This window comes from Rhipicephalus microplus, chromosome 2 (genome assembly GCF_043290135.1).
Source record: "Rhipicephalus microplus isolate Deutch F79 chromosome 2, USDA_Rmic, whole genome shotgun sequence".
Lineage (NCBI taxonomy): Eukaryota > Metazoa > Arthropoda > Arachnida > Ixodida > Ixodidae > Rhipicephalus > Rhipicephalus microplus.
Genome location: NC_134701.1, coordinates 251,413,714 through 251,427,566, shown reverse-complemented (window position 1 = coordinate 251,427,566; position 13,853 = coordinate 251,413,714). Strand labels below are relative to the sequence as shown.

At 47.3% G+C, this 13,853-nt stretch overlaps 1 protein-coding gene and 3 non-coding genes across 4 annotated transcripts in view; all 4 read right to left on the bottom strand.

Annotated features, from left to right (window-relative positions):
• LOC142794529 (solute carrier organic anion transporter family member 4A1-like) overlaps nucleotides 1-4,917 on the bottom strand; it is a 13,974-nt gene extending 9,057 nt beyond the window's left edge. The window contains exons 1-3 of the mRNA XM_075885908.1: nucleotides 4,705-4,917; nucleotides 2,536-3,157; nucleotides 1,899-1,998 (exon numbers count right to left, since the gene is read on the bottom strand). Of these exons, the coding sequence (XP_075742023.1) occupies nucleotides 1,899-1,998; nucleotides 2,536-3,157; nucleotides 4,705-4,917 (935 nt within the window). The remainder of the gene's footprint in view (nucleotides 1-1,898; nucleotides 1,999-2,535; nucleotides 3,158-4,704) is intronic.
• A 4,607-nt stretch (nucleotides 4,918-9,524) lies between these two features.
• Nucleotides 9,525-9,597, bottom strand: TRNAT-CGU (transfer RNA threonine (anticodon CGU)). Its single transcript has one exon. It is a non-coding gene; the product is annotated as a tRNA-Thr (tRNA).
• A 388-nt stretch (nucleotides 9,598-9,985) lies between these two features.
• On the bottom strand, nucleotides 9,986-10,058 carry TRNAT-CGU (transfer RNA threonine (anticodon CGU)). Its single transcript has one exon. It is a non-coding gene; the product is annotated as a tRNA-Thr (tRNA).
• Nucleotides 10,059-10,446: 388 nt separating this feature from the next.
• Nucleotides 10,447-10,519, bottom strand: TRNAT-CGU (transfer RNA threonine (anticodon CGU)). The gene has a single exon. It is a non-coding gene; the product is annotated as a tRNA-Thr (tRNA).
• Nucleotides 10,520-13,853: the final 3,334 nt, after the last annotated feature.

Below are 13,853 nucleotides of genomic sequence, written 5' to 3'. Positions count from 1 at the left end.
TTTTTTAAACGACAAAAGCCTGCCGGTGCTCTAGCATAGATGGAGTCCCACGATATGAGTAATACGTAGATAAATCAGATGTCCGATTAACTTCAAGAGTTCATCTGACGTCGCCTCTTTCATGAGCCATTTCTCTCCACATAGGTTGGTGTTCCAAAACATTCCTCCAAGCATATTTATTTGTATCTTCGTAGATAGCATTGAAACAAAAAAAGGGAAAATGAAATCACGCACAGTTCAAGAATATCCAGCACCGCAATGTAGTATGGGGCCTAGATGTGCTCCAGCAGGCCTGGTCTTGAAGGGAAGCACTGAAACGGGCACCAGCACATTGCGCCCCAGCGACGTGTGGACCTCGCACGTAACCAGAGTATATATATATATAGCTCTAAGATTGCGCACAAACGTTAGCAGCTACGCAACTATGATGGAGGAGACCACTTGAAGCCATAAAAAAAAAGCCAACTACTGAGCGGCTACAAATGTCCCAGTCTGACGCAGAACATCGTCGCCATGAGCGCTTAAGCTGAAGTGTTGTCATGTTCGGAATCAAACCTGATCTTCTATCAATGCAGCTGCAGTTGCAACATAGTTTCGCACGGCACGCACTGCTCCCGATGCAGCTTCGCTGCCATGCATGCGTAACAACAACAATGTCGCCGTCATAAAAATGACTAGCGATATTGGGTGTGTGCCTCTGTGTCTGAGGTAACTGTACAAGTGAAACAGTTATTGTTTAGAAACTGGCTGAAAAGGCCACTTCCACATTTTATAAATGCGGTGGACTTTCGGAAATATTGTTTTTGAAGATTAAGTCCTCTCCGATTGCAAACAACACCTCTACAAACTGGCTGACATAAGCTTCAAGCAATTATTGCCGGTCAACACTGTCATATTGCAAAGCTGATACCGCAATTTGATATTCGACTTGCAAAGCTACTTTTTATTACGGAATTTTGACGTTACTGAAGCCTAACCATGAGCAGCACACATTCTTTTAAGTGCGCCAGCCAAGCGCATTTTTCCAGAACACGCACGTTGGTGAAAAAAAAGCTCTGTCAATCACTGTGTTGACAAAACGGGCAGATTCAGACTTATTCTGAACGTCCAGCGGCTGGACAAACTACCAGGAAGTTCTAGGTGCATGAAAAACAAACATGCCAAAAACAACGATTCAAAGGATCAATCACCGATGGTTGATTTGAATAGGAGAATGTACGAAAGAGTTAAATCAGAAGACGACCCAATCTTCATTGGTTTCCACGCAAAAAAAAAAACTACCCGACACAGTAGTTTGGTGGCTCTACAATGTTTCCCTGCGGCCACTCTGGAATGGAGGAAAAATGTAAGAAACGCCCGTATACATAAATATGAGCTCAAGTTAAACAATTAGCAGGTAATCGAAGCTAATTTGAAGCTACTTCGCAATAAGCCTGCTATTACGACATCAAAACCACGAAATTGAGTCGCTTTTCCGAAATACCTAGATGCGACACGATATTCGGCATAGTTTATTTTGCAAGGGTATTATATGAAGAGTGAGTCTTGGTGTGTTCAAAAGAAAGACTGGGGAAGGGGCATCTCACTTTCTCGAAAGATTTATGTTCTGAACCACGACGTCTCTAAAACGGAATCTTAGTAACCTTGTCACCATTCGCGGCGAGCCGGGGGGGGTGGCTGTTTAGTTGAATGTAAACCAAATGAAACCATAATGTGTCGGCGACACTCGTGCATTTGACACCCCTTTGGCTGCTCTATAAAATGCCTCAGCGACTGCGTTTCCTATACCAATTCCTTCAGAGATTTTCGTAGCCACGTGGCTATGCGCAATTCGGCATCACTTGCACTTGCGTGTCCCGGCTCTCAAATGAGCGAGCGATGTAGGAGCGCACGCTCACTGTTTGACGTCTCTCGTGACGTCCACGTAGAATCTCAAGAAGAAGCCGGACGCCATGAAGCCGAAGCCGAGACCCATGACACCCATACACGAAAACACACCTGAAAAAAACAAGTTGCCCTCGTTGCAGTGTCGCTCAACTCTGCGTAGAAAACTCGACATTTTCTTTCTCCCACCTGTGTGTGCTGGACTACTGGGACAAAATGAAAGTTTAAAGCCCATCACTTAACAATCGTTCCTTTCTTCCTTTCCGTTTATTCGTGCGCTTGAACTGACAGTTATACCAATCGTAGGTCGGCAAACTCACTCATGACTCGACTCACTCGGACTCACTCAGACTTGGATCGAAGTGCAAGTTACACTTCTTGAGTGAGTTCTGCTGTTTTTTTTTATGATAAATCTGCGGAAACGAGCTTAACCTTTCAACCTGCTAAAGTACATTTCTTCTACTAGCACTCCATTCTGTTGACTTTTTTTCTCTCGTACACCCAGCTGTTCTTTTACAATGATACATTTAGTTAAGTCGTGGTTTAGGCTGGGTGTCATAGCTTATTCATAAACCACAAACTCGGAGCTTCGCACCTGTACTCTTTCCTTCATAAACTGTAGCGTAGCGCTTAAAAGTACTAAGCTTTTACCGAGGTACGTGGAAACCGTGCGGGTGGGCACACTCTCGTCCATGTATGAGACGCCCAGCGTGTAAAAGGGGGTCGAGCCGATGCCATGCATAGCGTTCGCCAGCATGAGCAGAAACCGGTAGTTGCGCACGTCACCCCTGAGGCAGAACTCATCCGGAAGTTGACCCGCCGGACAGAGATCCTGATGCTCGGAACCCCACTGGTACGCGGGCGCGATGAAGTGGACCGAGCTGAAGAGGAGGGCGCCCACGCCCACAGTCAGGACGCCGACGCCGATGAACACCGGCTTGTTGCGGCTGGTGCCCATGAAGGCGACGGGCGCGATGGCGATGCAGTTGGCCACGTTGTACGCGCTGATGATCATGGCGCTCTCGAAGCTGCGTAGCTGGAAGCGGCGTTCGAGCGAGGGCAGCACCGCGTTAATGGAGCCGCTGGTGAGAAAGCTGTGCATGAACGAGATGGCGCACATGTTGGCCAGCATGAAACGTGGCTTGCAGAACCTCTGCAGGGCCGCTGGCCGGATCCACAGTATTCCGCACCGGGTGTCGACCCCAGTGCTGGAGAAGGCCACGTCTGGCTCGGCACCAATCGTAACTCGGGAGATGAGCGACGCGTTCTCTCCCTGAAGGAGACGAGGGTTAAAAAAACTTACTGAGAGTACGGATGTCTGTCTTGTCGGTTGGACATGTTCAGAAAAAAGGTTTAACGATTTAGACGACTTGTTACTCTACTATAAGAGAGCACAAAGCCGTCCCGTGGGCCTGCGCCCGGAGCCCTATTCTTCAGGTCTTGCCGGTTGGACATAGAAGGAATACAAAGAGCAAGTGACCATTACGCCATCAAAGAGCTCAGCTTGATTGCGAACGTACTACTGCAAAATCTGTTTTGTCGGATAGGCTGTTTAACAAATATTTCAAAATATCTAACTTCTAGAAAACTGCCGGTGGTTCTCACATGCATTCCATGCAATAATCATTCAGTTAAACTAATTTCTGAATAGCGACCATTTGGCGAACCGAATTAGCGAACAGTCGGGGAGATTAGCTATCCGGAACCGAGCTCAGTGTGCTATCATACGCTGCGAAAGAAGAAGTGAAAGAAGAGTGTGCGGAGGTAGGGTAGTATGCGTTTGATATTCTTCCGGACACCATGCTGATGACATATTGAAACTTAGCAATTCGCGCCGCATTTTGTAAACGGCAATAATTTTAACCGAGAGTAGGTCTGCTTCATTCATTCAATTCGTTATAAAGGTCATGGCATGGTCACCAAAGAGCTTAAAATTTTCGACAGGAAACAGAAGCAAAGATTCTAATGTGCCCATATATTTACATATCAAACACTGTAAAATGACGTTCCAGTACGAGATAAGCCTTAGAATTCGCCGGCTCTCAACGTGACTGCCATATTACTGGGCGTGTGTTGCGTCACGTACTGCATGAAGTGGAGCCATCGTTACCGTCATTGCAAATCGGTTAATTTTAACGCCGAGCTGAACTAACGTAAAATAGCTCGGCTGAACGCGCAGGTGAACGCGGAACGGAATTGTTCGTCAGAACGCGCATGCTATAGTGACAACAATTCGGTTCAATGTGGCGCCCTAGAGCTGAAGCATCTTTAAGCATCTGATCATGAATGTCTAGGCTTGTGCGAATAGTGAATTCTAGGATCTAAGCGAATACAAAGCGAATAGTGACCTTGGTCGAATATATGCTACGTCAATGGCTCGGCTCTGCGCCTGTGTTACCCGACTCTCTCACAACAATAAAAGCCTCGTAGGTCAAGGGGAGTTTCGCGAATTTACCGCTAGGGGGAGGACACATGCGCTTTGGCATTGTTAACGAGGCTCGTATTAAAATAAAAGCTCGACCACATTCGCTAAAATTCCGTCGAATTTTCGTGAAAGCACGAGAATTAACCAACATAGCTTGGGTTATGATAGACGATCTGTTATTGCGACCCTTTTAATTCCTACGTGCCTACTCACATCGATGCTCTTGGTTTACAATGGTTACTTGCTAACGCATTGAAACACATGTAACAGCGATAAAATTTTGAAAGGTCGTATACCCAGAGAGAGTGCAAAAGCGCTCTTTGCAATCTGTCACTGTCGTCCTTTCCACATTTCGCACTGCTGGTGAAAGTGCATTGTTTATATAAATGGCTCACCTCGTTCTTCCCAAGGGCCACCGCTTCTATTTTCTCACGAGCTGAGAGAATCTGCTGGGACGACGCGTCATCAACAGCCCCGCCCTGAGATCTGCGACCTTTGGCACTATCACTGCGCTTGAGACTGCGGTGGCGCTCTTTGGCAGGCCACCCTCCGCTGTTGCTGGACACCTTATCGGCAAACTCGGAATGTTCAGGTTCGGTTTGGGACATTCCTTTAATTTTGTGAGTGGGCACCGCTGCACCCAACGTTTACTGCCGCCCTACTGCAATTCACTTTGTCCAGAAGGGCAGTGAGACAGCACCGACTCCCGGTCAATGTGCGCAGCCACAGCTGCAATCAGCGTTAAGCGGCTGCTATGTTAACATATAAAAAACGAGGAAACACGTTGCAGGATCGCCTGTGTAGCTGATGGTTTAAACGAATGCTAATAGCGACACCAAACAATCATGTCCACAGTGAGAAAACTGTTAATGCGAAGCATTTCTTTGGGTACTGCAAACACTTCTGACATCTATCTATCTATCTATATATCTATCTATCTATCTATCTATTATCTATCTATCTATCTTTCTATCTTTCTTTCTTTCTTTCTTTCTATCTATCTGTCTATCTATCTGCACCTAGGTCTGGGTGCTCTCGTGATCACCTCCTTGGGGTAGACCAAAATTAGTATGGGAGGGTAAGATGGATTGACGAATACCACTCTACGGTCATAACATGAATAATGCCACAGTCCCGTCACATACGTCGTCGAACACTTCCCGTCAAACAGTGGCACATACTCCGTGGCACATACGCGTGCCAGTGGCCGGATATGTGCCACTGGCACGCGGGTATGTGCCACAGGTGATTGACACTTCATGTCTACCCAAAAATGGCGAGAACACACATGGGTAACTTTAACGCGTAAGCGGTAAGAAAAAGCTGGCATTGGCTGCGTTTTCTCGTCGATTGTAAAGAATAAAATGACATGGTCTCAGCAAGATCCGAACCCCAGAATCCTGCGTGGCAACCCAGTATTTTACTACAGAGTCGTGCCAGGTCTCGCAAATGCTTAAAAAGACCGTAATGTTTGTGAAGCGTCAATTGAGGATGCAGTGATGTCTATCCAATTTTATGAACATTATATATGTACTCCTACGATACGGCAGCTACGTCGGGTTAAGCTGAACTGTAGTTAAGCTCAATGCACTGAAGATTATTAATTGTTTATGTCAATCAATTAACGGCGCGAACAGACATTAGTGCTTTTAATTCGAGATTTCAAAAATCAGTGCATGTCCACGAACTGAATGATGACGAGTGGGCGAAGCTATAAGTCCTAAGGTAAATAATGTCTATGTTTAGGTCGCTGACTAGTGTAAAGAACGTGCAGGTGGACGAATGCACGGACGGACGGACGCACGAACTGATGCCAGCAGGTACGTGTGATCATCTATGTTCCTGCAGTATAGTTGATTACACATAAAGTCGGTTGTTTACACATGCAGTTTTGTTTCTGTTGTGCAGGTGGTCAGTTTCGGTTTGGTTCCAGTGCGGGTTTCGTGGGGGGCGTGATGGGTGCCAACTAGGTCAGTCCTAAGAAGCTTCGCCCCTAAAATCTCGTATCGGCAGCGTTGACCCAACGAACGCGTATGATAAATATTATGATCCCAGCAGCAATCGAGCCCCACCATTCTGCGTGGCAAGCAAGTATTCTACCGCAAAGCCACGTAAGATCTCGGAACTGCTTTTATAGTAGACCGTAATGCTGGTCAAACGTCAATTGTGTTTGGAGTACTGACAATCCAATATTACAAACAGTACATACGTACTCCTCTCATACAGCCGTCACGTCGGGTTAACGACAATTGTAGTGAAGCGCCATCCACTGAAGCTCACTTATCTAGCAGTGTCCAGGGCCGCCATCCTCGGTGGCACAAGCGCTACGTATCAGCTTACTGCTTCTGGTGTTGCTAATACCCATGTTGTTGTTGGCATCGGTATACGTAAAAGTAAACATGTGACTGTTTAGCATATGTCTGTGATATAGCTTAGATGACCATAGTGTTCTACTGAAGTCTATGTAAAGGCACCAACAACATTTCGTGAACTATTGGTTGTCTCGGGTAGACCCTAGGTTAGCTCTTGGGCGCTGACTTCCGTAGCTTCAGTGTACAGACACGATCCACTGGGAATGGCTTGTTCACCGTCATCCGCTTCCATTTTTCACGGAGCAAGCATGTGCACGCCCTTCTAGCGGCGCAGCCAGAGTATAAACTGGCGACATGTCCTCACGCAGACAAACCGAGAGATGTGGCCGAGCGAGCGCCGCCCCGCGGATGAGACCGGCGCGTCGCGACGGGAGCTCCACGCGAAGAGCACGTTACAGGCAAGGCGGCGCTGACGTCACTAGGTAGCTCTCAGGATTAACTACCGAACAACCAGCTCTGAGTAACTACCAAAAAAGAGGGCAAAAAAAGCTAAATCAGGAGGAAGGCTTTTTATGATGATTGAAAGGGAAGTGCTCTACTGTTTGAAGCGAGGTCGGGTTGCTTTGAACGCGTAGATACAAAGCGAGATTTAGTTAAAGCAACGAACAATGCATATGTTTTGGAGAAGATTAGAAAACGACGGCACGTGTTCAGTTTTCTGTTGTCCCTAAAACCCAAGGCTTCATGCAAGCTCCTGCCCAAGTGTACCCTGCCCAAGTGTACCCTGCCCAAGTGTACCCTGCCCAAGTGTACCCAAGTGTACACTTGGGCAGGAGCCTACGTAAAGCCTTCGGTTTTAGGGACAATGGAAAACTGAACACGCTCGCGATAGAAATAAGTAAAAGACGATTAAAGCATTAGTGGCAGAAAACTAAAGATAGAAGACGAAAATAAATAGTGGGGAAAATAACAACATTCTGCCATAAAGGGCACAGAAATGCGTGGCGAATAATAAATTTTAGTAAGCTATATTCGATCGATAGAGTCGACTAAGGCATTAGGCCTACTTAAAAAAGTTCTTAGTTATTTCTAAAGCATGGTGACACAATTGTCACCGTTCTTTTATAAAGAGTACGCTCATAACATTCATCTATACATCCATCCATGGTTCCATCGATCTATCCTGAGGGAGGATCGAGAGTGCGCGACGTGTAATTATCTATATTCATTAACAATTAGCTAACTAACAATGAAAACAATTGGTTACCCCTTTTTTGTACTAAACTTCTGATTTCATGTCAAATAGATTGTATACAAATCTTAGCACTTCCTATTTTATGTTCTTTATTCTAATTTTTGTCTTGGGCTTTCGGGAAATTACAGACAATGCGCCACAACACGTCTGGAAGTCCGAATTCAATTAGAGGGCTAAGAGAATTAATCACAATAAAAACGTAAACATGTCGTTGTGCTAAACTCGCTTAACTTACTCGGCAAGATTATCTTGGGAGAGTGATTGGTGCGGCTGGAAATAAACATTAGCATTTCCATATAATCCGCGCACAGGACGGGCTTACACCATGCGTCGACAAGAACGTTGTTAGAACACGCAAAAACAGCAATTCGTTCAATCAAGCACCCTTGACAGATGTTATAGTGAAGTTTAACTCGGCAAACTTACCCAAGCGTACAAGTGAAATTGATCTTAAGGCTTTTAGATTGTGTCCGAACTTTAAAAGTCCGTCAAAAGCGAAATGCAGTCAATGCAGTGTGCATCGTTTTCTGACTCGATCAGGGGCAGCAGGAGGTATAATTGTCTTGCGAAACTTCTTGGTGTTGATCGAATAGTACCAACTCTTGCGCAGCGGCTGCACAGTTTGTCGACCTGAAACGCGCAGAAACCACTCACTCCATCGGTCGTACAATTCTATATAGCGCATGCGGCTCTGTCAGTCATTAGCAACTCGCTTAACACAAGTTCCGAAGGCTAAGATAAAATCACACAAAAAGCTTTCGATGTGGTATTCGACACCCGCGCTTACTGCTTCATAATTAAGGCAAAGTAATGCAGTGCGCTTAAACGCCTCGCTTCATTACTGAAAGACAGGATCAGGTCATTGAAGCAGAAAACCACAAGTGCAACTCATTAACAAAAACGACATCAAAACAAAAATACAAAAGGTTCCTGAACTTGCAGTGTCCCCCAAATCGATCCCCAACCCGCCCGTGTAAAATGATTCCAACACGTTTTTTAGGCTGTCTCGGTTATTCTGCAGCACAGCTCTACGATGCTAGTTATAACAGAACAGCGGACGGCGACGGAATATAAGTGGTGGGAACACCATATACGTCGGCGAGAAAATGGTGGAGCTCGGGGTGATGTAGTGCGTCGCTATGGTCGACAAGGGGTTAATGAGGGAAGCCCGCGGAGGAGGACAGCGTGATTACTTACGGCCGCTCGGACCCCAGGAAGAGACATCGGGCGAATGTTAATGCCGCAACCCCACTGCATATGGCCACCGATCCTCGTGGGGGGCGAAGTTGCCTCGCTCGAGACGACCAACTCCACCGTGGCGATGATTATGAGGACAATGACGATGAGGCTGTGCGTGTCCCTTTGCGACCATATCCGCCACGACGAAGTGTGTAGCCTCGTGAGTGGAAGGAAACACCGAAAGAACATTATATATATATATATATATATATATATATATATATATATATATATATATATAAAATAAGGGAAAGAAGTGTATACCTAAGGGCTCGTTTTTCCGTGTTTTAACACAATATTAATGAGATATAACAGACAGTAATGCCAAGGAATGTACAGGGGAAGTTATTAGAACCAATGGAATGTAAATAAGAAGAAAGAAGAAAGAAAAGTGGATGAAAAAATTACCAACTGTGAGCAGGAATCGAACCTACGACCTTCGAATTACGCGTTCGATGCTCTAACCACTGAGCTATCACAGCGGCCCTCCCTCCATCCACTTTTTTGGGTTTATCTGTGAATTTAGAAGTAGGAGCAACAGTCAGCGCCATCTATAAGCCAAACAACGAGTGTGAAAACACTCTTATGCGCATGTTTGGCGTCACGTAGCACGTGAACTTATTATGAGCGGGCAGCTGATTAATTGTCCCTCTTATACAACCTAAAACACCAAGTCTGCCAGTACGAGACCCTCGTTCAATGAAATAAGGGAAAGAAGTGTATACCTAAGGGCTCGTTTTTCCGTGTTTTAACACAATATTAATGAGATATAACAGACAGTAATGCCAAGGAATGTACAGGGGAAGTTATTAGAACCAATGGAATGTAAATAAGAAGAAAGAAGAAAGAAAAGTGGATGAAAAAATTACCAACTGTGAGCAGGAATCGAACCTACGACCTTCGAATTACGCGTTCGATGCTCTAACCACTGAGCTATCACAGCGGCCCTCCCTCCATCCACTTTTTTGGGTTTATCTGTGAATTTAGAAGTAGGAGCGACAGTCAGCGCCATCTATAAGCCAAACAACGAGTGTGAAAACACTCTTATGCGCATGTTTGGCGTCACGTAGCACGTGAACTTATTATGAGCGGGCAGCTGATTAATTGTCCCTCTTATACAACCTAAAACACCAAGTCTGCCAGTACGAGACCCTCGTTCAATGAAATAAGGGAAAGAAGTGTATACCTAAGGGCTCGTTTTTCCGTGTTTTAACACAATATTAATGAGATATAACAGACAGTAATGCCAAGGAATGTACAGGGGAAGTTATTAGAACCAATGGAATGTAAATAAGAAGAAAGAAGAAAGAAAAGTGGATGAAAAAATTACCAACTGTGAGCAGGAATCGAACCTACGACCTTCGAATTACGCGTTCGATGCTCTAACCACTGAGCTATCACAGCGGCCCTCCCTCCATCCACTTTTTTGGGTTTATCTGTGAATTTAGAAGTAGGAGCGACAGTCAGCGCCATCTATAAGCCAAACAACGAGTGTGAAAACACTATATATATATATATATATATTGTAGCATTGATATTTGGCACAGGCCGGAACGCCAGCTGAAGAAGAGAAGGAAGAGTGTTGTTGCTGCTCGCGCTCGCTCCGCTTGACAGCTGGTCGGTTCTACCGCTACGTTTTCCACAAAGTAAACGTCTCTTCTGCTCACCACTAAAGGTGTACTATCAAGTGGTGGTGGTGCTGGGTACCTTTTTCCATCCTGGAACTCCGCAACCGAACTCTACCTTCGCCATCAACAATGTCCATCGACGCTGCACAGCAGACGGCTCCTACATCTCCACCTGTCCACTGTCCCGGCGTCCCGAGAGAGCGAGATCCAGACATCTTCAACGGCACCGATGAGCAGGACGTCGAGGACTGGCTCTCTTCGTTCGAACGAGTAAGCGTCAACAACAGGTGGGACGAAAACGACAAACTGGGCCGCGTCCACTTTTACCTCAGAGGAGTAGCAGAGCTCTGGCTCAACAACCACGAAGCCGAGCTTACCGACTGGGCCACTTTCAAGACCACCTTCGCGGACGTGTTTGGCCGACCGACAGTGCGCAAGCTCCGTGCAGAACAGCGCTTGCGGGATCGCGCCCAACTGTCGGGAGAGGGTTTCACGTCCTACATTGAGGACGTCGTAGGCCTCTGCCGTCGCTTTGATCCTGACATGTCGGAAACCGCCAAGGTAAAACACATTATGAAGGGCATCGAGGACGATGCCTTCCACATGCTGGTGGCTAAAGACCCGCAAACAGTTTCGGAAGTCATCCAACACTGCCAAAGTTTCGATGAGTTGCGAAAACAGCGCATTTCAACGCGACGGCCTACTTTCGACATGACCAGCACGCCAGCATTGACCGTTGGTGCAATATCTCCAGAACAGACTGTATTGACCCCGCAAATCCAGCAATTTATCCGAGAGGAAGTGGCACGCCAGTTGTCCCTTGCCCCCTTGCTTCCCAGCAATACGCATGGGCTGACCTCGTCACTGCGCCAAACCATCGAAGAGCAAGTCTGCGAGGCACTTCCCCCCACGTACCAGCCACCACCTGTGTCCGCTCCCCTGACTTACGCTGACGTCGCGCGAAGGCAGGTACATGCGCCGTCAAACGTCGTCGACCCTGCCCACCAAGCGAACGCCTTCTACGCAACACACGTACCGGCAGGCTCGCATGTTCCCATTTACCGCCGTCCTTCAACGCTTCCCAACAACCCTTGGCGTACATCGGATAACAGACCTATCTGTTATTACTGTCGTCAGCCTGGCCATGTTGAGCGGTTCTGTCGCCGGCGCGTCCCTCACTCAGGCATTATTGATGGCACCTACGGCTACGCCCCCACAGAACCACCACAGACGCTGCCGTTCCATGCAGCTTCGGACACTTCTCCGCCGAGCCGCCGCGCCTTCAACCCACGCCGATCACCTTCCCCGCGCCGACGTTCGCCTTCACCAATGCTTCGGCGTGCACCACCTGCCCAAACGGAAAACTGACCATCGCAGTTCCGGAGGCAAGAACTGCGCCACCGTCGAACTCCACAAGGCCTCGTTCTCTACCGAATAATGAAATAACTGTCTTGATTGAAGGTATCCCCGTTCAAGCATTAATAGATACCGGAGCTGCCGTGTCTGTATTGAGTGAAGCATTGTGTCGCAAGTTAAGAAAAGTTACGATTCCGCTTTCTGGTCTCTCCCTTCGTACGGCAACAGCGCATCACGTGAACCCTTCTATGACGTGCACGGCTCGGTTAATCATCCAGGGCGTTCTGTACGTGGTTGAATTTATCGTGTTTCCGCACTGCTCACACGACGTCATATTAGGCTGGGACTTCCTTTCCACACATCATGCCGTTGTTGATTGTGCCCGGGCCGAACTAGAATTGTCATCGCTCTCCGACGACGATTATAATAAGCCTTCTATTTCTCGTGTTGTCGTCGCCGCGGAGACTGATATTCCACCTATGTCTTCTGTTATTGTGCCGATCTCGTGCGACCATGCCGCTTTTTCGGACGTCATGTTCACGCCGTCAGAAGACTTCACTTCTCGAAAAAACGTTCTTCTGCCTTTTGCTCTTCTGACGGTCGAAGCCACTTGCGCAAACATTTATGCCACGAATCTCCTTTCTGTACCAGTCACCCTATTCCGTGGCGAATGCATCGGCCGCCTTGAGGACATCGATTGTGTTTGCACCAGTCAACTGCCCTATCAAGCAAAAAGCCTTGAGATCGCCAGTGTTACTTCCGCTCTCACATCCGCCACCTCTTCCCTCGACGTCTTCCTTCCATCGATTGACCCTGACCTTCCTGTTGACCAACGAACTCAACTCTTGACACTTCTCGACCACTTCCGCTCATCGTTCGACTTCAAACAAACCAGTCTGGGCCGAACATCTGCAATTGTCCATCGTATTGACACTGGCACCCACGCACCATTGCGTCAGCGTCCATACCGGGTCTCCCACGCCGAACGCCAAGTTATAGACGATCAAGTGTCTGATATGCTCAATCGTGGCGTTATACAGCCGTCTAACAGTCCGTGGGCCTCCCCGGTGGTACTGGTCAAAAAGAAGGACGGGGGCATCCGATTCTGTGTGGATCACGCGCAAAGATGTTTATCCGCTCCCCAGAATTGACGACGCTCTCGACTGTTTGCAAGGTGCAGAATTCTTTTCTTCGCTGGATCTTCGATCGGGATACTGGCAGGTACCCATGGATGAAGCTGACCGCGCCAAGACTGCGTTTGTAACTCCGGACGGCTTGTACGAGTTTAACGTGATGCCGTTCGGCCTTTGTAACGCCCCAGCCACCTTCGAGCGTCTGATGGACAACATACTTCGAGGCCTTAAATGGCAGACGTGTCTTTGCTATTTGGACGACGTCGTCGTTTTTTCAAAAGACTTCGATACCCATCTTCTGCGCCTCGCAAGTGTCCTGCATTGCCTTACACATGCTGGGCTCCAACTAAATTTGAAAAAGTGCCATTTTGCCGCCCGGAAGCTCACCATCTTAGGGCATGTTGTCAGCAAGGACGGCGTTCTACCTGATCCTGGAAAACTCCGTGCTGTCGCCCAGTTTCCGAAGCCATCGACACTTAAGGAACTCCGGAGCTTTATCGGCTTATGTTCATACTTTCGCCGATTTGTCCGTAATTTTGCATCTGTCATGGCCCCTTTAACACGGCTACTTTCTGACACCGAGGGCATTTCGGCGTGGTCTTCCAATTGCGATAAGGCATT